We start from the raw sequence: 21,267 nt of genomic DNA on the forward strand, positions 1-21,267 counted from the left end.
AGTTGACCATTTCCTCTTTTCCTGGAAAATATTCGAATGACTCTTTTTGATAACATGTCTGATTGTGTGTCTCAAGCATAGCCAATTTTTTATGAACATGCAGGGAATTATAACAGCGCTACACTTGTGAAGTGGAATATAATAGCACTATTCATGAAAAGGGAGGAATTCCGAGGAAATGGAGAGTGAATATCAAAATGAAGTTGAACAGTAGGTTTTTATAGGCTCCTTAAAAAACACATGCATGTTGGAGGACGGCAGAGGAAGCTGTGCTGCCCAGAGCCGCCCTTGGTCGAGGCCCGTCCTGCATTTTATTCCTGAGCCCTGCAGCGAGCCAGCCCGGGGCTGGAGTGGAGTAAAGGGCTAAACACACACTTGGTCCCTTTACTGGGGAAAATGGGTCCCACTTCATCCACATCAGGTTTTGCTGGAGGAATACAGGAGAGGGGCCTGGATGTCACCAGGCAGCGTCACATCTGCAAACAGCTTGTTGGGAGCTTCCTTCCTGAGGATGTTTGAACATTTTATACACAGAGCCTCCACCCCAAGGACCATCTGAAACGTCAGTGTCTCGACACACAAAGCCCCTGGAAGCCTCCCGAGATGGCAGTTCATCTCCTGCTTCTTCTGAGCGTTTACGGGGACGCACCAGCTCCCAGGTAGCACAGAGATGCCTCGTGTGCTCCAGGGCACACTCACACTGGTGCCCATGTGGGTTACAGCACAAGTTCCCAGGTGTTGCTCTGAAGACCAGTGCTGGGCAGCGATGAAGTTTCAATGGGCCGAGGAGAGATGAGGGGAAGGATGAGAAAAGAGGTTAGATTTGTCCGTGTATGTATGGGACACGCACTCCATGGTTATAATATTTTGCATACATAGACGTATAACATTTGCTCACTACTCCTACATACGTAAGTTTCTGATGCGGTGGCGATGCAGCCCTGTGGTAATGAGTCCGTAGTTCTGGAGTGGGGCGTGGGCACTGGAACTTTTAAAAGCACCCAAGATGACGCAAGTAACCAGAAACCACAGGTCTGGTGAAGAAGATGCTGTGCTCTGCTGTTTGGAATCATAAAAATAAGATTTAAAATAGGTTGTCCCAACCAAAAATACCTAGTGATGGCCCACAGCTAATGGGCAGCAGAGAGACGGGCCTAAACAGTGGTCCAGCTGCACCTGCCCTGGCCAGGAGGGAGCTGGTCCCAGGCCCAGGACGACAGGCCAGCGGGCGGGGCTCCAGGCCAGGGATCGGAAGTGGAATTGGATCAGAGGTCAGAAGGGAAACCGCTCGTGGCAGGTCAAGGCGGGTTGCCTTGGAACTCCCTTGGCCAGGTCCTGAGTCACAGCCTGTGCTTTTGAAGGCCTGGGCATGGACGTCCGGCACTGAGCCTCACCCTAGTGATCGTAAAGCTCCCCCTCTGTGTGGCTGACCACAGTGGCCCTCCAGGACCGACACTGGTGCTGGTGAGAACTGGAAGTGCTTGTGCTTCAGAAGGTACCGTGCTGTGTGTGCTGCATTCCCAGGACGTTTTTCGGAACAGCTTAGGGTAGAGCAAACACTTCAGCTGTTAAAAATACAGCACTGTCGCGGAGCAGCTGGGCCCGTGGGCCATGGCCACTGAGCCTGCGCGTCCGGAGCCTGTGCTCCGCGATGGGAGAGGCCACAGTGGTGAGAGGCCCGCGTACCAAAAAAAAAAAAAAAAAAAAAAAATACAGCACTGCTCTTTGTGAAGATTAAATGTAGCCCACTCGATGAAAATGCTTTGAAAGTAAAGAGCATGATACCAACAGCTTGAAGTTACCATTCTTGTTGTCGCCTTGCTGATTAATGAGGCTGGTGGCATGATTTTACAGAACTCTAGAACCACAAGCAAAATTTTTCCAAGTGGGCCGTCTATCACTGTAGGGGCTGTTTATTGCTAAATTATATCCTAAGCCAATTTTTAAAATTTATTTTTATTGAAATATAGTTAATTTACAATGTTGTGTTAGTTTCAAGTGTACAGCAAAGTAATTCAGTTATATATATATATCTGTTCTTTTTCAGATTCTTTTCCATTATAGGTTATGGCAAGATATTGAGTATAGTTCCCTGTGCTAAGCTGATTTTTAAGTTAGATTCTTTTTCATGAACGCTTACTGAGTCAATTTTATGGGCGTTTTATAGGCTTTTCATTAGTTGACTTTAATAATTAGAGAACAAGAATCTTCCATAACGTAAGGGAGGAAAGAATACTCAGGCAGTGAAGGCTGGACAGTTAGTCCACAGGAAAAACTCAAGCTGAGGCTCTTAGGAAGGCACCGATGGGAATCTGTTACCATGAGCTAGTCAAGAGGGCAAAAACGAAATGGAAAACAGATGGGAGGGGGTATGTGTGTGTATGAGAGAGAGAAAGGGTACATTACTAAGGGCACAGTGATTGAGACAGGTTGCTAATATTCTAAAACTAAGAGGAAAGACATAGTAAAGGTATGTGAGTTGGTAGAACTTTCCCTGAAGAGGATGAAAGCCCGACCCTGTGAGTCCTGCCAGAGCAGGGAGGGACCCAGCCGATGGAAACAATGAGCCTCTGCTGAGAAGCTAAAAGTGGGATCCAGGGGATCATTCATCTGAAAGATGAGGGGGAAAATGCAGAGTAGCCAGGGAAATCCACACACTTTGCGAGCCTGGAAGGGTGATTTGCTTTCCTGAATTGCTAGCCTGAGCTTTGCAAGAGGAAGAAAGCCTTGAGTTTGCTGTCCCCTAAAGACAGGCACTAAGAAAACGTCTGGGGCCACCCCTCCTCCCCAGGGCGGCCGGCCCAACCAGCCCCGAACTCCTGGCTGCAGCTCTAGCTGGGAGATCACGTCGTGTGTTGAATAAGAAGCTGGGTTTTTTGTTTGGGGCTTTGTTTTGTTTTTTTAAATATCTGCAGGACAGCTTTTGGAAGAGCGTATGCCCCATAAAAGGAAGCAAATGGTGCTCTTGGATCCTCATCCGTGAGTCGTGGTTGGCAGCCACGCATCTGCCCACAGCACTGCCGGCCAGCCCTGCACCGCTCCTTCCCCGAGATCGTGGGGCGGGGAGGGGGCAGGGCGATGGGGCACTAATTTCACATGTTTTTCCTGTTACTGTCTTGTAAGAACACAGAGGGAGCTCAGAGAGACTTCAGTTACTTGTTTTTAAATGAGTCGGAGAGTTGGGATTTTTTTTCTACTTTTAGGCAGAAAATCACAGTTTATGGAAAACAGGACCCAATTCAATCACTGAAGGAGGCTGGGGGAGACCCAGCATGTTATCACGATGAGCAGATGAGAGTTCCAGATGCGGGGGAATCAGAATGCATCCAAGTGCTCTGGGGTTTTGCCTATTGCTGTTGAATCTTGGGCAAGTCACCTAGCATCTCTGGAGCACCCAGTTTGCTCATGAGAAATGGGGTTAGAGCTGGGGTTCTCCTGCATCTGAAGCCTGGCCAGGTCAGTCTTAAACCCGTTAGCTACTTCCAGCCCCGCCTCTGGGGATGCTCATCAACCTGCAGTCTTTACCAACATCACATCCTCTTCCTCTATTAGACTAAGACATAACAAAAAAAGCAGTCAAATGTAGGCCTTCACTAAGGAAAAGCTGGGACTCCCTAGAATTAATTATCTTGTCGGTCATTTCCAGTTACAAAAATCTGACGTTTGAGCTTGGCATGCCCAGTGCCTGGCATAGTCCTGGCACCGTACCAGGCGATCCATGGACTTGGTGGGAGGAAAAATCACTGAAGGAACCGGGGTGGAGGTGCCTCGATGCTGCTTTGCTGCACACTCAAAGCAGTGACAGTCTGGAGCATTTCAGAAGCATTGCAGACCTGGAACATCGACACAGCATGAAGCTGGCTGAGCTAAGAACACATCAGATTTCTTTGCTTTTGCGGAAACTCTCCTGACCCGGTATAGAAGAGCAGTGCTATTTACCCTGATTGGACAAAGGTCCATCTTGGCTGTTTATGGGACCATAGGCATGGCTTGAGTCCTTGAGGGTGGGTAAAAGGGGGAGCGGGTGATAAATGGCTCCCTGGTTTAAAGCCTGAGAGCCTTGGGTCCAGTGGTCACCCAGAACCAGAGGCAGCCTCACCTAAGGACATAATTCCATAGGGCCACAAACCAACCAGCAATTCTCCTGTAAGTTGACTTCTTAATCTAGCAAATCAACCGTCTCCAAGGACTTTTCATCCTAAGAAAGTAAAAGGAAAAAGAAGGACAAAGGGGAAGGACCAAAAGACTCGAGGATGCTGGTGATGTAAGAAGAAAAATGCCGGGGCTCCTCTCGCGAGATTCAGGTTTGGCAGCTCCCACCGACCCTGATCTTGGCGTCTTGTCTCAGTTCCTGGGGCGGCATCTTCTGAAGAGTGGTCCTCCCGGCCCAGAACCCCAGAAGTCCAGTCCTCCAGGCCGATTCCAGGAGAAAGCAGAGTACTCTTGTAATTCATGAAGACATTTTGAGGTACGAAGAATTATAAATGGACGGGGAATATTTAAAACGTTTCAAGGCCACTCTGTCCCTGACTGTTCCCTGATCTCAAAGCAAACTCCACCTTCTGCTGCTCTGGTCTGATGGGTATGCACACAAGCCCTGATGGTCTTCAGGCCTTTCTCCTGCTGTTTTTGCTAAGTGACCCCAGAGACACCCCTGGCTGGGATTTCAAAGAACTGCCTCCCGTCCTGAATCTATTAAGGTGTTTATGGGTTGCAACCAAGGAGAGGAGAAGTATGGTCTATTAAGGGCAAAGACTCCAGGGAACTGGGAGGAAAAGTGCTGGCCTTGGCATCGGTGCCTGACTGTATGGTATGTACAGGAGCTGGCGCTCCTGGAAGGAGTTTCCTCCCAAGGGCAAAAGGGAGCTCTGAATCATGACGCGGTCGGGAAAGAAGCACAACTGTTCCGCTTCACATGTCTTTGCGCAGGGGAAAAATGGCCGACGTTGCCTTGGAGCCAGACTCCTAGGTACCAAGGTGTCTAAGCCACCAATTCATGGAGTGACCACAGTGACCAGCACTATTGCACGCTCGCCCCCCAAAGCTCTGTCCTGCTTTCCATCTATAAGCCTTCTCCATCTTTAAATCCATCGGGAAATCTTATCAGCTGGGTAGCCAGCCAATCCTTAGAGATGTGAGAGTGGGACACACTCCAAAGAACCCCAGGTTATTAGATGGACAGCTCACCCTGGCATTTGGAAAGGACTGGAAACATGCTTTAAATCAGGCAGGCAGGTGCATTTAAACAGTGCAGATAAGCAAGCAAAATTCAAGGTAAGACACAGTAATTCGGGAAGAATTACTTGCCCATTTGTGCCCACGTACTCCCGTGCAATATGAAAATCCAGTTATAGCAGGTATTGTGTGATTGAGTGTTTATTGGTAAGAACTGGTGAACTCCTAGTCTCCCAAGGGCAGGGGGCCTACCTGTTCCCCTCCGGACCCCTGGTACTCAGCAAGCATGACAGTACTCAGCGAGCATGACAGGCTGTAGGCTCTCAAAGGTGTTTCCAGAAGACGCTTGGTGGTGTCCGTCTGTTGATGAGAACAACTCAGCAGTCTCCTGTCCCAGGAGCAGGGGGAGGGTTGTAGGTCTGTGTGGTGGCAGACAGGCTTTAGGTCACCAGACCCGGCTGTCGTGTCAGTGTGGGCGCCCTCCTGCCCCGCCGGGGGGTGCTTGGACTTTCCCCGCCTCTCCTCATCTCCAGGTCTGTCCTATTGCCATAGTACTGACGTTTCCTGGCTTTTGTTGTGCCGTGGCCCCCACTCTGTTTTGAAAGGACAGGAGCATAATAAAAACGGATACGAAAGAAGGGCCAGATGACATCACTGAGAATATTTGAGGAAGTCCACTCTTTTGGATATTTATAATCTCAGCATGATAGTTGTTTGTACTATGATAAGAGCACTTTTGATACATGGGGGGAGTTACAGGCCTTGTGGCTCAGACAATATTCATGAATTTTTATCTGGGGCTCATAGTGATGGAAAGAGAATAGGAGGTCTTGGCTTGAGTCCCAGATGACCTTGACTCGCTGGTTGACCTTGGGTACAACTTTGAGCGTCATGGAGCGGCTTAAATTGTGCCTATGCCAGCTATTCATTGAATTAAAAAAAGAAGAATTCCATTATTAAAGATGAGTTAGCGTAGCAAATTCTCCCTCTCAAAAATCTTAACTCGGAAATTGATAGTACATGGAAATTAAAATTAAAATTAAATTATCTCCTATCCAAGGTTAATCCCATGAGCTCTGTGTAGATTCAGCCTTCTGTGCTTGCTTTTAGAATGAAAATCTTAAAGCATTTAAATGTCCCTGTGAACAACCATCTCCCTAAGAGGTGAAAATGTTACCACTTACAGTATCCCTGGATCTGAACTGTGAGTGTGGAGATGGGCCAGTATCTTCCCTCCGTGGGTGAAACAAAGCAAAGGTTAAAGACGTGAAGAGTACAGCCTTCCTACCACATGACAGGCACTGTGCTAAGCTCATCCCGTTTCCCCCCGACAGCAACCCCACAAGGTAGGGGTGGTAGATTCTACCCATTTTGCAGATGAAGAGACCGCGGGACGCATGGGATAGGATGATTCTCAAGGCCATAGGACCTCCCTCCAGACAGGGCACCCCTGAGAGTACGTACGTACGTACTATCCATGTACCTACGTCACAGTGGACATTGCATACCTGCCTGAAGCCCAGGAAACACAGTCAGGGCACTTTGGAGGCCTGGGAAGACCCCATCCTCTTGCAGACACCCCAAGTTCAGGATAAGAAGCCTAGATTAACTGTTTCATGCATCAGTGTGACAGAACTGGCTTCCAGTCCTTAAAATGTGTGCATGCTAATTCTGAATTAGCCTTACCTAATTTGGAAGGCAGCTCCAAAACTTGGTCTGAACCGAGTCCAGGGAGATTTACTGTTTGGTGGGTCGATATTGCAGTTACTGTCATATGTGGTCCCTGATCGCAGCACAGAACCGTGAGAATAAAAAGCCCAACAGCCTGCTGGGGAGCAAAGAGAAGCATGGGGCTGAAAATTCCCTCTTGGAATATCCAAGCGGACAAATATCCAAGTGGATAATCTGCACACAAATAACAGCGCTGCCTGCACCAAGCAGGACTCTCAGACGGAGCTGCCAGCCCCAGGAATGTGGTTCTGCTGTGACTTAGAGATTTTATTCACAGACCTGCCGATGCAAAGAGAAACCTAAGCTCACAGCGAAGGAATCCTGTCTCGCTGCTAATATGCAAAGGCATGTCACATGGCTTCTGGAAGCTGCCAGGTGTGATTACCTTGGCTGGGTACATATAGGAGAATGAGTGAGGCAGAAATTCAGAAATTCTACCCCAGAAGCCAGGCCAGCGGGTGTGTAGAGTGGCTGTGATTTTAGAGTGGGCTCTCCACTGGCTCGGAGCCCCGTGACTTTGATCCAGGGGATCACCAAGTTTGCAAAGATGAAGCCGCTCAGATGTAGATGTGAGCCTGCCCAGGCAGACTGCTGGTATGCCTCGCAGAACAGCGCGAACCCACACCTGCCTTGCCTGGACCAGTCCCAGCCAACCAGAACGGAAATCTGATTGTATTCTGAAAAAGCATTGCTAAGTCTCTTTCCTTCCGTTCTTCTCAGGCTTCCCCCAACAAATTGGTCACGGAGGGAGGGGTTTGGACAGAGCTCTCAGGCTGGGCATAAATAGCCTCAAGAGACGTAGCCACTTCATTTCTTCAGAACAATGTTAAATATTCGTTTCAGACTCATAGCCAACTCTCACAGCATAGACATTTTTATTCATTGCCAGAGACACCAAGAACTGATGAGCTGTGTAAATAAAGCTCAGAGCAGGTAGTGTGTGATGGAACGCCTGCACTAAATGATGTTTTGCTAGACTGTCTCTCATAGCGGGGGAGGGCACAAAAAGAATTGTTCATACATACTTAGCGCATTTACTCTAAGTATAACATATGAGACTCTTTACTGTGTGTGCACAGAATTCTCACCTCCAGCTATAATTACATGGGTGGCCTCTTAAAAGCTCCTGATGAGATGTTTTCCTCACCTTTGAGACAGAACTCTATCCCTAAGGCTGTAAAAACGACCGAAAGGCATTAGCCTTCGTCAAAAATAGTCTTTTTTATCTTTCCGGTCGCGCTGCGCGGCAGGCAGGGTCTCAGTTCCCCGACCAGGGATGGAACCCAAGCCCCCTGCCGTGGAAGCGCGGAGTCTCAACCGCTGGACTGCGGTTTGGAAGTCCCCAAAATTGTCTTCAACGTGGCCGGTTCTCCTCTTACTGATCGGATGAGAACACTGACACCTGGATGGGCAGCGAGAAGGAGAATTTTGCAGTCGGGTCTGTTTAGTTACCTGCATTTTCTCTAACTCACACCTGCGGGTAGACAGTTGCTGGTAAACAGGAGGATGATGTCCGGGGAGTCAGGTCGGTTGGGACAGGTTGTGTGCACAGCGGGTTATGTGCGTACCGGGTAACAGAGTAGCTGGAGACGCCCGGATGAGCCCAGATGCACAGCCAGCTGCTGGAGAATTCAGCTCCCGCCACGATGCCCGGGTGCCCCACCTCCTCTCTCTCCTGACTCAGCACCCCACCCTGTCCCTAGCCCAGCCCATTGCCTGGTCCTTCCCAATCTGTGCCCACGTGGCCCCTGTTCTCTCTACTGAGCAGTCTCACCACTTCCTGACACCCCCTTCCATCAAATCACTGCCCGCACTGCTCTGTAAGATAAAGCGCTGCGTTTACTGTAGTGTTTCTTTGCTGATCGTGAACATGACGCGTCTATTCAACCGTGCTCTGCCTTTTACTGCGATTACGGCTGATGGTATTAGTACCCTGGTCCCGAGCTGCCAGGTCTGCCTTTGACACTGGCTTTCTCGTACTGCCTGTTGGCTTCGGGTGGCATTTGGTAGGATGTGAGCATTTTTCAGACGTGGTCGCCTATTATGTTGCAGCAGAAAAGGCTGGTACTTACAAAGAATGAGCAGGGCCGAGATGTGAGATCAACACAAGCTTGACTTCCTGTGCCCGAGGGCGAGTGGCTGGTGTGTCTCAGTGTTTGAGGGCGCGGGTCTCAGCTCTGCCGATGGGGAGACGAAGGCAGGAGGGCGAACATTCCAGGCCAGAGGCATGGCTTGCACAAAGGCATGTTCTCGGGAGGATGGAGACCCAGAGGTGTTCACGCTCACACGGTTAAAATCCTCGATGTTCCACCACTGCGTGAAAATGTTTTGTTAAGCACTCGGCTGGAGTTGAAAGTGGAAGAAACGGTGGATGGAAAAGAACAGAACTCCCCTTGGCGGGTCTCAGGAGAAGCAAAGCTGGTCCAGGGAAGGGCGGGCGTGTAAGGACCAGAGGATGTGTAGACACAGAGTGGGCTGTGTCTTGTGGACGGAGCATGAGGTGGGCTCTAAACTAAAGGGTAACAGCAGAAGCATGCAAGTCCCCAGCCTGCCCGATGCTATGGTCTGAATGTTTGTGCCCCCCCCCCCCCAAATCCTAACCCCAAGGTGATGGTTTTAGGAGGTGAGGCCTTTGGGAGGTGATGAGGGCATGAGGGTGGAGCCCCCATGATGGAGATGGACATCCTTGCAATAGAGGCCCACGGAGCTGTCTGCCACACGAGGACATAGCAAGAAGATGCTCTTGGTACAAAAGCAGGAGGCAGGCCCTCACCAGACACCGAATCTTGCCTTGATCTTGGACTTCCAGCCTCCAGAACTGTGAGAAATACATTTCTGCTGTTTAGAAGCCACACAGCCTGGTGTTTTATTATAGCTTCCTGGATGGACTAAGACGCTGGGCATTAGTGATTAACAAAAACATGAATGGTGACCGTCTGTATTAAGGATGAAGAAGTCAAGGACGGAGGGAGGGTGACCCAGAAACTGGTCTACCGACAGATCCACCAGAGAAGCCCCAACAGCAGTCGAACGATTTCAGATAGAAGCATCGTTCCCCCTGGGCTGCGCGTGTGCGCGCGTGTGTGTGCACACGCTCAGGTGCGCCAGCTACTGCAAGGTGGCCGGCGTGCACACTGGCTCTCAAACTACGCACACCTGTGGCAGCTTCACGGAGGCATCAGGAAGAGGAGCTTTGGCGTTGCACGACCAGATGCCTGAGGCACACCCAGCCTGCCTGGGTCATTGGTCATTGGTAAGACCGGCAGCGCCCCGGCCATCGTGACCACAGTGCCGGTGGCACAGTGCCAGAGGGCAGTTAAAGGAAACCAAGAGTGGGATGGGTAGTGAGGGGCTTTCGTGGAGACCTGAATGAGCTGTTTCAAATGCTGGACGAGAAATAGAACTGGTTCTCACGTGAGACTTTGAGACTGGTTCCTGCGTAAGTCCACATCTAGGGAAGCCCAGACACGAAGAGGTTCAAGATCAACTTTTGGAGTCAAGGGACTAAGCCCTGGTTCAAAATAGATGTCAGCCATAGATTCATAAACATCTCTACACTTCAAGGAAAATACATCAGACGTCTTAGGAGCTGAGACCGTGGCTGCCTTGAATATTATGAGAGGCAGCAGAGAATGTGCTGGTGACAACTTCTAGAACGTATTCAATAGATAGGAATTAGAAGGAAAAGGGGGCCGGAATGCAAATGAGCTGGCTGTTAGGTGATGGGAAGAGATACCGTAAAGTGGAGGAAACTGTGCTTCAGACGGGACCTCGTTCGTGCTTCACGGTAGGATGACCTGCGTTTCCAAGCGTCGTCTCTTGTCTCTGTACTTACCCGTAAGGTCGCCTGTCGAGTCCACTGCCCAGCTGGCCCCCACCCATATGGTCCCTGGTTCCTGACAACAGCTGCACGCCCGTGTCCCGTGTCCCTGGCTCTTTGCTGTGTACGTCTCAAGTTTCTGGACCAGATGAGGCATCTCCACATCTCCACCAGCCCCTGATGGAGGAACAGCAGTGATGCCTGGGATCACGTCAGGTGAAGGCCCTGTGGCTCCGAGGAGGGATGCTGTGAAGGAAGAGGGAGGGATGCTTCTGGATGGAGTGTGCGTCACCTGCGCTCAGACCACACGTGACCAGTGTCAGCACCTGCGCTGGCTCCTACCTGGGCCGGATCGCCCGGCAGGCCTACCTCCCTTCCTCGCTAGGGGACACACTGGCATCCTGAATTCTGTCTCAGGACAGGAGGAGAAGGCCCAGGCGGAGGGTGTGTGACAGGAGACGCCACCCCGCTTCCCTAACTCAGCCAGGTGGCCCCCTTGCCTTCATCTGCAGGTGGGCCCACCCACACTCTGAGATCACTCTAGCCCTGGCCAAGGTATTTCTAAGGAAGCGTTGGCTGATACAACCTGGCTGAGCTTCCCCTCCCATTCCTGTGTCTGAGGCTCTGCGCCAGCAGCCAAGCCAAGCCTCGTCCTCGTGACCCTCAGATGTAAATGGTGCCAGAGGCTTCACGACAGACGCCACTGAATTCTCGCCCCAGGCCTGGGCGGGGTCACAGTTGTCCTCATTTTGTGCAAAGGGCAGTGCGCTTCAGCAGTTAGGTCATCTCTCTGCCTAGACTCTGCCTTTTGCTGTCTTCTGATGCTCCTGGTCTGTCCGTTCCTACTTCCCAACTTCACACACACCCGGCAGCCCTGCCCGGGTGCATCCTCACCATGGAGTGTAGCAGCTCGACTGCGGGCTGTCATTGGCCTGCTGTCAGTGTCATGAGCGTAACTGGTATAATTGGGGAGCATGTTCTGACCTCTCCGTCCTGTCCGGCTCCTGAGATATTGGGGTTTCTTTCCGTTATCCCCGTTGGTCAGCACCCAAGCCCCAGCATTAAAGTACGGCTGCCTCTGCTGTCTTGTCAACAGCAAGCTCTATTTGGAGAACACGCCTTGTCTTTGAGCAGCCTTGGAAGAAAGAGGAGGTGAAGAAGTTGGCCATAGGCTCATAAGACTGTGTGAGTGCACAAGTATGGGTAGGAGAGCATGTGGCTCATTTCTGTGACTCAGCTGAGGGCCCCGAATGCAACGCCTCCCAGTCCTGTCTGCCGGGAGGAGCGGTGCCATCGCAGGTGCTCACTCACCTGGGTGAGGGTCACTGAGCGCCTGTGGGACCTGACGACTCCATCCTAAAAGACCTGTGGCCCTTCATCTCCCCTTGCACGACTCATCCTGTCTGGTTCCCGGTTGCCATCCGCCCCTCCTTTCTTCCCCCAACACCCAGCCCAGGAGGACAGATCTCACTGCAAATCTGTCAGAGATCAGAGCACATGGTCAGAGTCCACTGGGGCTGTTCACCTAAATGGGGGGCCGTTTTGTCCATCAGTTATTCCACTGCCTTTAGCTAGGGACAGTCTGAGGACCATTCTAGAATCAACGCATCTATTTTGGGTGCCCTTGAAACGTTAAACAAAGGCAACCAAATTGACTGGATTTCCCACCCAGTTTATTAGGGAGAAGGGTTTTGTTCTGTGTGGAGTGGCTGTGATCTGCACTTCCTCTGCCATATACCCTGTCTTGCTCATACTATGTTGGAATGATTTCCTTAATTTCTAAAGCTGCATGTACGGAAATGGCTTATATTTCCTGTTTTGATAAACTAATAGAACTTTACTGGGAACCTTGTTCCCAAGTTGGCTTTCTCTTTGTTGGCCTCTTTTTAGATTAAAAGGATAATTTTAGAAAGTCCAGCTAGCCTGGAGTTGTGACAGACACTTGTATAAATTTTTTTTACCTAAAATAGGAAGGATGATTACTTTTTTTACAAAAAGGAATGTCTGTCTTTTATGTCAGTCAGAATGGGTTATTCAATAGCCCTCCGTACAGGAAGCTCGGGTTGGATGCTGGGGACAATCCAATGGTAAAATATCTGTAAATTCCCTCCAGATTTGCTCTTTTTGGCTGGAGGTATGTTGGCTTAAAAGGCTTTCTTGGACAAGACGTTTCTTGGAACATGTGGAGGACAAAATATTCTTTCTTTGGGGACAAATGAGTTTTGTTCTTGCATCTTCATGTAAATTTGATTAACACACGTTTCTTCTGTGCAAGTTGAGAACAATGGTGAGCATTTTCTCTTTCATTTATGTGTATTGTATCAACTTTAAAGAGATTCACATCTGCAGAAAGCTGGGCACACATCGGTGGATTTGTTCTCTTAATATACGTGCATGGTTCACACTGGTAGTTAAGAAAGAGCTAGTCTTAAAGAGCCTAAGTCATTTGTGTGTATTATTTTCTGGCATCCAAGTGGTTGTTTAAACCTATTTTTAAATGTCCTAAGTATCTGACATGGGGAGAAGTGGCAGTGAGCAGTTCTCTCTGTGTTTGGAAGCGGGGCCCCTGCTCCCCAGACACCTGCACGAGGTACCCACTTTTCACCGAGCTGCCGAGGAAATGCTTTTCCTCTGTGCCCGCTGCTGCACCATCCCTGATGAAGGCCATGTGACACCGGCCCCTCCTGATGCCAGCAGATTTGTCAAAGAGGATGCAGGACAGCAGTCAGTGGGCCCGGGCGCTCCCTTAATCCTGCAGCCGCTACCCGTGATCCCTACTGTGGCTCTTCCCTGAATTCCAGTGAGAAATGGCAGAGCAGTCTCTGCAGGCAGCCAGAGAGCCGGTGACCCAGGGCGGAAAGCCTCTCCTTGAATCTGATAGATGCCTGGTTCAGGAAGCTAGAACCTGGCTTTGCTTAGAACATTCCATGACTTTTGTTCTCCCAGAGAAGAAAGACTCCCCGGGGAATCTAGACCGTGCATCTAGGGTGATTTGGATGCCTCTAGGATGAACTAAAGCCCATGCAAATAGATGTATTTTTAAATCATTCTATGAGGTATCGCCTCACACCAGTCAGAATGGCCATCATCAAAAAATCTAGAAACAATAAATGCTGGAGTGGGTGTGGAGAAAAGGGAACACTCTTGCACTGTTGGTGGGAGTGTAAATTGATACAGCCACTATGGAGAACAGTATGGAGGTTCCTTAAAAAATGAAAAATAGAACTACCATATGACCCAGCAATCCCACTACTGGGCATATACCCTGAGAAAACCATAATTCAAAAAATGTCATGCACCACAATGTTCATTGCAGCTCTATTTACAATAGCCAGGACATGGAACCAACCTAAATGTCCATCGACAGATGAATGGATAAAGAAGATGTGGCACATATATACAAAGGAATATTACTCAGCCATAAAAAGAAATGGAATTGAGTTATTTGCAGTGAGGTGGATGGACCTAGAGTCCGTCATACAGAGTGAAGTAAGTCAGAAAGAAAAACAAATACCATATGCTAACGCATATATATGCAATCCAAAAAAAAAATGGTCCTGATGAACCTAGTGGCAGGACAGGAATAAAGACGCAGACGTGGAGAATGGACTTGAGGACACAGGGGGTTGGGAGGGGGAAGCTGGGGCGAAGTGAGAGGAGCATCAACATATATACACTACCAAATGTGAAATAGATAGCTAGTGGGAAGCAGCTGCATAGCACTGGGGGATCAGCTCGGTGCTTTGTGGTGACCTAGATGGGTGGGATAGGGTGGGTGGGAGAGAGGCTTAAGAGGGAGGGGATATGGGGATATATGTGTGCATATGGCTGATTCACTTTGTTGTACAACAGAAATTAACACAGCATTGTGAAGCAATTATACCCCAATAAAGATGTATAAAAAATTTTTTTTAAGTTTAATGATGCCAAGATTCAGACAAGGCTCCAAAGAAAAGAATTCCCATATAGAAAGCTAACCAAAAAAATCTCTTGTTCAGACCTCTCCATGTTGCCCCTGGAAACCATCTGTTGCATTCCATTTGAGTAGAATATGATCCAAGCTTTCTAGAAAACGTATCTTATGGCCTTACATTGCCAATTGGCTCTTAAGCAATCCAGGCCATTTCCAATTCCTAGAATTTCTAATCAGCATAGCAATGCTGGCTACTAATTCAGGACAGGATAAAATTCAGCAAAAAAAAAAGTCTTAAAAGGATGCTTTGAATAAAGAAAAGAGAACCAAAATTTCTTGGCACTGCGATTTGATTAGAAGCTCAAACTGTGTTCTGGGTGCTCAGAGCCACCCTAATTGTGCCCCAGGTGGCAGGGGGCAAAGGATGTCAAGGGCTGGCACTTGTCTAGGATGGACATGCCTGGGTCCACATTAGGCAGGGACACAGTGACTTTCTTCCACTGAAGAGATGGCTCAATGGTTTGCAGTTGCCTCATTGTCTAGAAGCAAATTCCCCTTTCTCCATGCCAGCCCATTAGCCTAGCGCAGTGCTCCAGACTTCACGGGCTTACCTGGAAATCCTGCTAGAAAGCAGGTTCTGACCCAGAAAACCTGGGGCGGGGTCTGCAATCCTAACTAGCACCGAGGCGATGCTGATGCTGTGTCCACACAGCAGGCTGGGAGTAGCCAGGGTGTAGACGATGCAGCAGCCTGTCACGCGCGGATGGATCGCCTCTTTGACGCTGTGTCTGAGCCCCCGCCTCTAATCAGTCAGCCTCTATCCTCTCCCCATTCCCCTCCCACTCCACTCCTTCTTTGCCAATATGGGTTTTCTTCCTATTAATTGTTGCAAGGATTACCTACCCTTCATCTCTTCCAGGTGCATCTCAGAGACGTTCCTGGTCTGCTGGGCTTCTTACGTTTATGCCACTTCTCTCTTGCTTCCCAGAGCTTATAATTCACATTGAGTTTTCAAAACTACTCCTATCAGCTCTGCAACACTTTCTGAGATGTCAGGAGCTTACAGTGATGTCGAAATTCACTGTCCCTTAACCCTACTCAATACTCTGTAATGACCTACATGGGAAAAGAATCTAAAAGAAAGTGGATATATGTATATGTGTAACTGATTCACTGTGCTGTACACCTGAAACTAACACAACACTGTAAATCAACTCGACTCCAATAGAAGTTAATTTTTAAAGAATGGAAACTTTTGTAAAAAAAGAAATTCACGTCCTTCCCCTGTGTCCCAGCAGGCTAAATTCCTCTACCTTCCCTGGAAGGAGCGCATGAGGCCAGTGGGGCTGGTCTCTAGTCTGGTGCCAGGATGGGAGTGTCCTCCGTGATGCTCGTTCATCTGCGGACGGAAGCAGCGATTCATCCCCCTGGTCCCCCCCTTCCACAGTTTGGAAGTTAGATCCACGGTCTGAAATGATCACGCATCGTGGTAGCAGTGGAGATGGTTCTTGGTTGAGAAGTAGGATTCAGGATGTCCCAGACCATGGGCTGTCTGTCTTGGATGATAAATCAGCAATGAGTTGAAATTGAGTCCTGGCCCGGAAGCAACGTGGGCGCATCCTGAGGGTCATGAGAAGAGTGGGTTCCAATTTGCTCCAATCCTAGCTGCTCTGAGTCCTGGTGATAACGATGCTGGGCCTGAGGGCTGGCGGCTGCCCGTCTGTCCCCACGGTTCCAGCAGCAGAGGCCTTGGCTTACATGGCAGGAGGTCGGCCTTTCAGGGTGGGTACATAAGGAGGAGCGGGGCACAGCACAGCTCAGGAGAAAGGCCGGCGCTCAGTCCTCTCTGTCGCCAGGCGTGATTTAACATGTGGGGCTTTCTTCTCTCTTATTCACTCCGGACTACCCCCTTCTTTGTGGCACTTGCCATAATTGAAATGATGTAGGTTTCGTTCTTGTCTACTTGTTTACATGGTCTCTTCCCCACTTTGTACCCACGGCCAGCACCGTGCATCACCCGGAGTAAACACTGGAGAAGGAAGGAAGGGAGGGACGGAGAGACGGAGGGAGGGATGGAGGGAGGAGTGATTTGAAAAGTGAAACGGTGGATAAATGATCTCCTTCCAGCTGTCATATGTGTTTGGAACTGCGGGTTAGGGTCCCTTGGCTGATGCAGTTGAAGCAAAGTGTTTCCCTGAATGCTCCGGGCTGGGAAGTGTGTGGTGCAAGCTCTTCCGCGGTCCGGAGCCTGGGTGGGTTTCTGTGTGACTGTGGGGCAGTAAGAACCCGTGCGTGTTGGATTCGAGCATTCTCCAGGGATGGGAGTCCTTGCAGTTTTCACGGATCTTCAGCATCATTGGTCCTATGGGGCTGTGAGCGCTTGTCTGCGTTGGGATGAAGGGTGTCCAAACCAGGGCGAGCGTTTGGCCTGCTCGGTTGAATAGATGGAGCTGGTCCATGACAGTGAGTCTACAGGGCCTCCTGGTCCTGGGAGCTGCATCTCCCACTGAGATGCTGGACGTTGACCTCGGTGACCTGCAGGGGAGCTCAGGGAGAGCTGCTGCCCAAGTACTGCTCTACACCGTGTGACCGACGGGGACTCAGACGTGAAGTGAGAAACTGATGGAGGATTGAATTGATGTTTCTGAGAGAACTTGGACCTTACGGTGAAATCATGCCCTGCTGGAAACTCTGAAGTTGAGGTCTGAGCCAGGCCCAGCTTGTCATCTTGGAAGGTGGGGGGCAGACTCTTGAGGTGGGTGCAAGGCGGGGAGGAAGCTTGTCCCCTTCATTACAGAGCCAACAAGAGGACCACGGTTTGTCTTTGAGTTGTGCTGTGCAGTAAACTCGGGCGTAGACTCAAGGGCTTGGGTTGGGCAGTGGTTGGACTGAGCTTTTGTTCTTCTGTTTGTGGGGGTGGGGCTGGAACACACAGACACAGGACCCCACGTAGCACTTCACACCCTCCTCATCCGATATGTACCTTGAGAATGTTCCAGAGCCCAGGTCCTGTCAGGGGAATGCCAAGGCTCAGCCTGAGACTTGTTCAGTCTCTGAGAGATGTCTGGAGCACTTGCCCCGCCCTAGTGAAGTAAACACTTTTGTTCATCCTGGAGACCTGACATTCCAGAAGGAGGTACTTAGGGTTCTTGTCGCTGTTGGAATTCTTACGAACCCCTCTGTAGGATACGTAAGATGTTCATGGGAAACATGCACGGGATGGCTGGAGTTTCCATGTTGGAAATTGGCTTGTTGGGTGCAGGGCTGCTTCTCAACAATGTCTCCCTCACCTCCTGTGTCAGCGTAGCTGAGCCACACACACATGGTTGAAAAGCGTTGAGGCCAGGAGTTTTCAAGCCTGTAAGTCTTAGTTCCAAAAGCAGAAAAGTGCTATTGAATTTTGAGCGGGTTGTGAAGACCCCATTGCTCTAACTAAATCCAGTGCATGCCCTAAACCTAGAACAGAAGGTCTGTTAGATCGCTTTGAAACCATTAAAATCATTTCAACCATTGATTTATATACAGGGATTTGGCAAGTGGCTTTAAAATCAAAATTTAAAAAAGCATGTGAAACGCCAGATGGGGAATAGGAGTTGATGCTTCACCCTTCAGCCTGAGGAGTCCCCGTACCCTTTCCAAACAACTGGTGAATGAATTATGATTGTGTGAGCCAGGGACACCTTGCCAAGGCACCTCTGCATGTCACGGTCGTACATGATACAAAGTACAAAAGCGGCGGCGCATCCAGGCTCCTCTCACTTGGGTGCTCATCGTAACCCATAAGCCGATGGCTTGGCCCGGAGCTGGTTGTAAAGAAACCAAATATGCAAAATCGTGGGATTTAAAAATGAGCCCCACTGAGGTTAAACACTGAAGCCATAAAAAAATTGGCAAATACCCTGTACCATAGTTGGAGGGCAGGAAAGGATTTTATCCACGTTTGCTCTTACATTATGGAGCTTGGGCTGTCTCTTTGCCTTAGGACAGAAGGGTAACCAAGGGATTCAAAAGGCTATGGAGGTGCTGGTTCTTTAAAGGGTTTGCGATTTTCAGAGGTTTTTGAATTCTTCAAAGTAGTGACTGATGCCACCGATTTTAGATTAGGTAAAGAATGATAATAAGGGCTTCCCTGGTGGCGCAGTGGTTGAGAGTCCGCCTGCCGGTGCAGGGGACACGGGTTCGTGCCCCGGTCCGGGAAGATCCCACATGCCGCGGAGCGGCTGGGCCCGTGAGCCATGGCCGCTGAGCCTGCGCGTCCGGAGCCCGTGCTCCGCAACGGGAGAGGCCACAGCAGTGAGAAGCCCGTGTACCGCAAAAAAAAAAAAAAAAAAAAAAAGAATGATAATAAGAACAAAAACTGTGAAACCCTCAAATGAGACCTCTCTGTAGAAAGTAGTTAGCAAAGGAAAGGAATGTATCATCTCTACAGAAAGGACAGTGCATTGCTGATGAGGTCTAAGGTCACCTCTGGCCAGATAGTGTTGAGTCAGGGTTTACGCATGTGCCCACTAAGGTTGACCGTCCAGGAAGCCTCGTGACGGCAGGAGCTGCCGAGGTGGCCAGGCAGCCCCATCTGCATCTTGACGTGAACCTTTGGGAACAGGGAAGATGCTGGCAGATATGCTAACACAAAAAAACAGGCAGAAAACGTCAGAGGGAGTCGCTATGGTGAAATGCGATTTTGTTTAAAGCTGGGATGGCTTCTGTTGTCTGCTCCGCAAGGTTTGGCTGAGTGCTCACCAGAGCTCACCGCGCCCAGGGTCCCCACCGGATGGGCTCCATGGGGGCTCCGAACGGTCTGGCCAAGAGTGACGAGCCAGACGGAGGTTCCCCAGTGACCAGCTGTGCTTACTCGCCTGTCGGGGGTGATGGGGGTGGGAGTGGGCAGGGCCGGCACTTGGCTGAGCAGAGAGCGGAGAGAAGAGGGCCAATCTGATCGTCATGCCCTTCTCCAAATACTTAGTGCTGTGGACACAGTCTGAAAGGAAGAGCTCAGACACGGTTCCATCTCCAAGCCCATCTTTTGCCTGAAATTCTGAGATTGAGGGCAAGACATAAATGCATTTTTCCTCGCTGGGGTCGTCCAGCCAGAGAGCTCGCCCAGTCATCCACTAAAGTCATCAGAGAGTTATATCTCGGGCTCTGATGAAAAGTTCACTGAGGTCACCCCACCCCGACTGAATAAATACTTAGGAAAAGCCTCTTCCCCAGCCCCTCCTCCTCGGCACCCCAGATGAGCACGTCTCGGGGAAGGGGAAGGGGTGGGGGGCTTCTCCGTGGAGGGCGGGAACCCTGTGATGGAGGTGGGGGTTCGTCATCCTACCAGGTGTATCTGCAAATTCTGCCTCCGGATCAGAAGCCCCTTCTCCCTGTAATTCACCGGGCCCTGTGCTGTGTAATGGGGCCTGGAGTGCCCTGCGCGTGTATCTTAACCCCATCCTACTCAGCCTTGGACGCCTCCTCCCAGAATCCATCCCCCACCTTGCCAGGCAGAATGAAAGGCTGCTTCCTACGTGCCTAGACTCCTCCTCCAAACTAAAGGGCTTAACACAGTATCCAAGGCTCACTTCACATGGGATCCCTGGATCCAGGCAAAGTTCTCCTTGACCTTCGAGCCCCAGGATCTAGCTTGGCATCTGGCATTTAGTAGGCACTGAAAAAAGGCTTATTGACCATAGAACGTACAGCAGCAAGAGCGACCTTGATGTAAACTGTGGACTTTGGGTGGTGATGGTGTGTCAGTGCAGGTTCATTGATGGTAACGAATGTCCCGTGTGGTGAGGGATGTTTTTGGTTGAGAGGTTGGGGCCCGGGAGAGCTGTGCATGAAGTCTCTGTACCTAAAACTGCTCTGAAAATTAAAGTCTATTTTTTAAAGACTTGCTGAATGTTTTGAATGAGTAGTTGTTAGAATGGGAAGGGCTCTCAGCACCTGGTACTATGACGCATCGTGTAGCTGCAGTGTTGCGGTAACTTCTCTGCTTTGTGTTTCATGTTTCAGGGCGTGAAGAAGTTCGATGTGCCCTGTGGAGGGAGAGACTGCAGTGCGGGCTGCCAGTGCTATCCCGAGAAAGGAGGCTGGGTAAGTCGCAGCACCGCAGTATTATCTTCCTGACACATCCATGTTGAACGAAGTACCCCATCCTGCCTGGTCAAGTCATTTGCATACGTTCCTAAGAAATTTAATACAGGCGTGTTCTCTTCCACAAAGCAAACAATAATGTAATGCAAAATTGGGTCTATTTTTACCACTTTCTTAAAAAATTGAGAACAGCGTTAACTTTCTCAAGCCTCTTTTCTCTTGTTTGTTGTCATAAATGCACATGTGTATGCATATAGGTACACATAATGCAACTGCGTTTTATATTTATATCATATATAAGCATAGATTTTGTAAAAGCACTACCTAAAGAAAGCATAGTCGCATTTATACTGCAATATCCATTTAAACTAGAGGGCGCTGGCATTATACCACTGAGAATCGCTTTGGCTTTTAAAATTATCCCACGCATTCCCTGAATGCCCTTTATGTAAAGCCCACTTCATAGGTAAGTCAGAGAAAAGCGGTCCCCCCAAATTATCACCGTGACACCTGGCAGAGTTTGAAATACGGACCTGATTTTGGGTGT

At 49.7% G+C, this 21,267-nt stretch overlaps 1 protein-coding gene across 2 annotated transcripts in view; it reads left to right on the forward strand.

Annotated features, from left to right (window-relative positions):
- COL4A2 (collagen type IV alpha 2 chain) overlaps nucleotides 1-21,267 on the forward strand; it is a 635,121-nt gene that overhangs the window by 491,935 nt on the left and 121,919 nt on the right. Inside the window, exon 4 of one of the 2 annotated variants that reach the window (XM_060080228.1) lies at nucleotides 20,640-20,720. The exons of the other annotated variant lie outside the window; for it this stretch is intronic. Coding sequence (XP_059936211.1) covers nucleotides 20,640-20,720 — 81 coding nt within the window. The remainder of the gene's footprint in view (nucleotides 1-20,639; nucleotides 20,721-21,267) is intronic. 2 annotated transcript variants of the gene reach the window in all.

This window comes from Mesoplodon densirostris, chromosome 17 (assembly GCF_025265405.1).
Source record: "Mesoplodon densirostris isolate mMesDen1 chromosome 17, mMesDen1 primary haplotype, whole genome shotgun sequence".
In the NCBI taxonomy this organism is placed as follows: domain Eukaryota; kingdom Metazoa; phylum Chordata; class Mammalia; order Artiodactyla; family Ziphiidae; genus Mesoplodon; species Mesoplodon densirostris.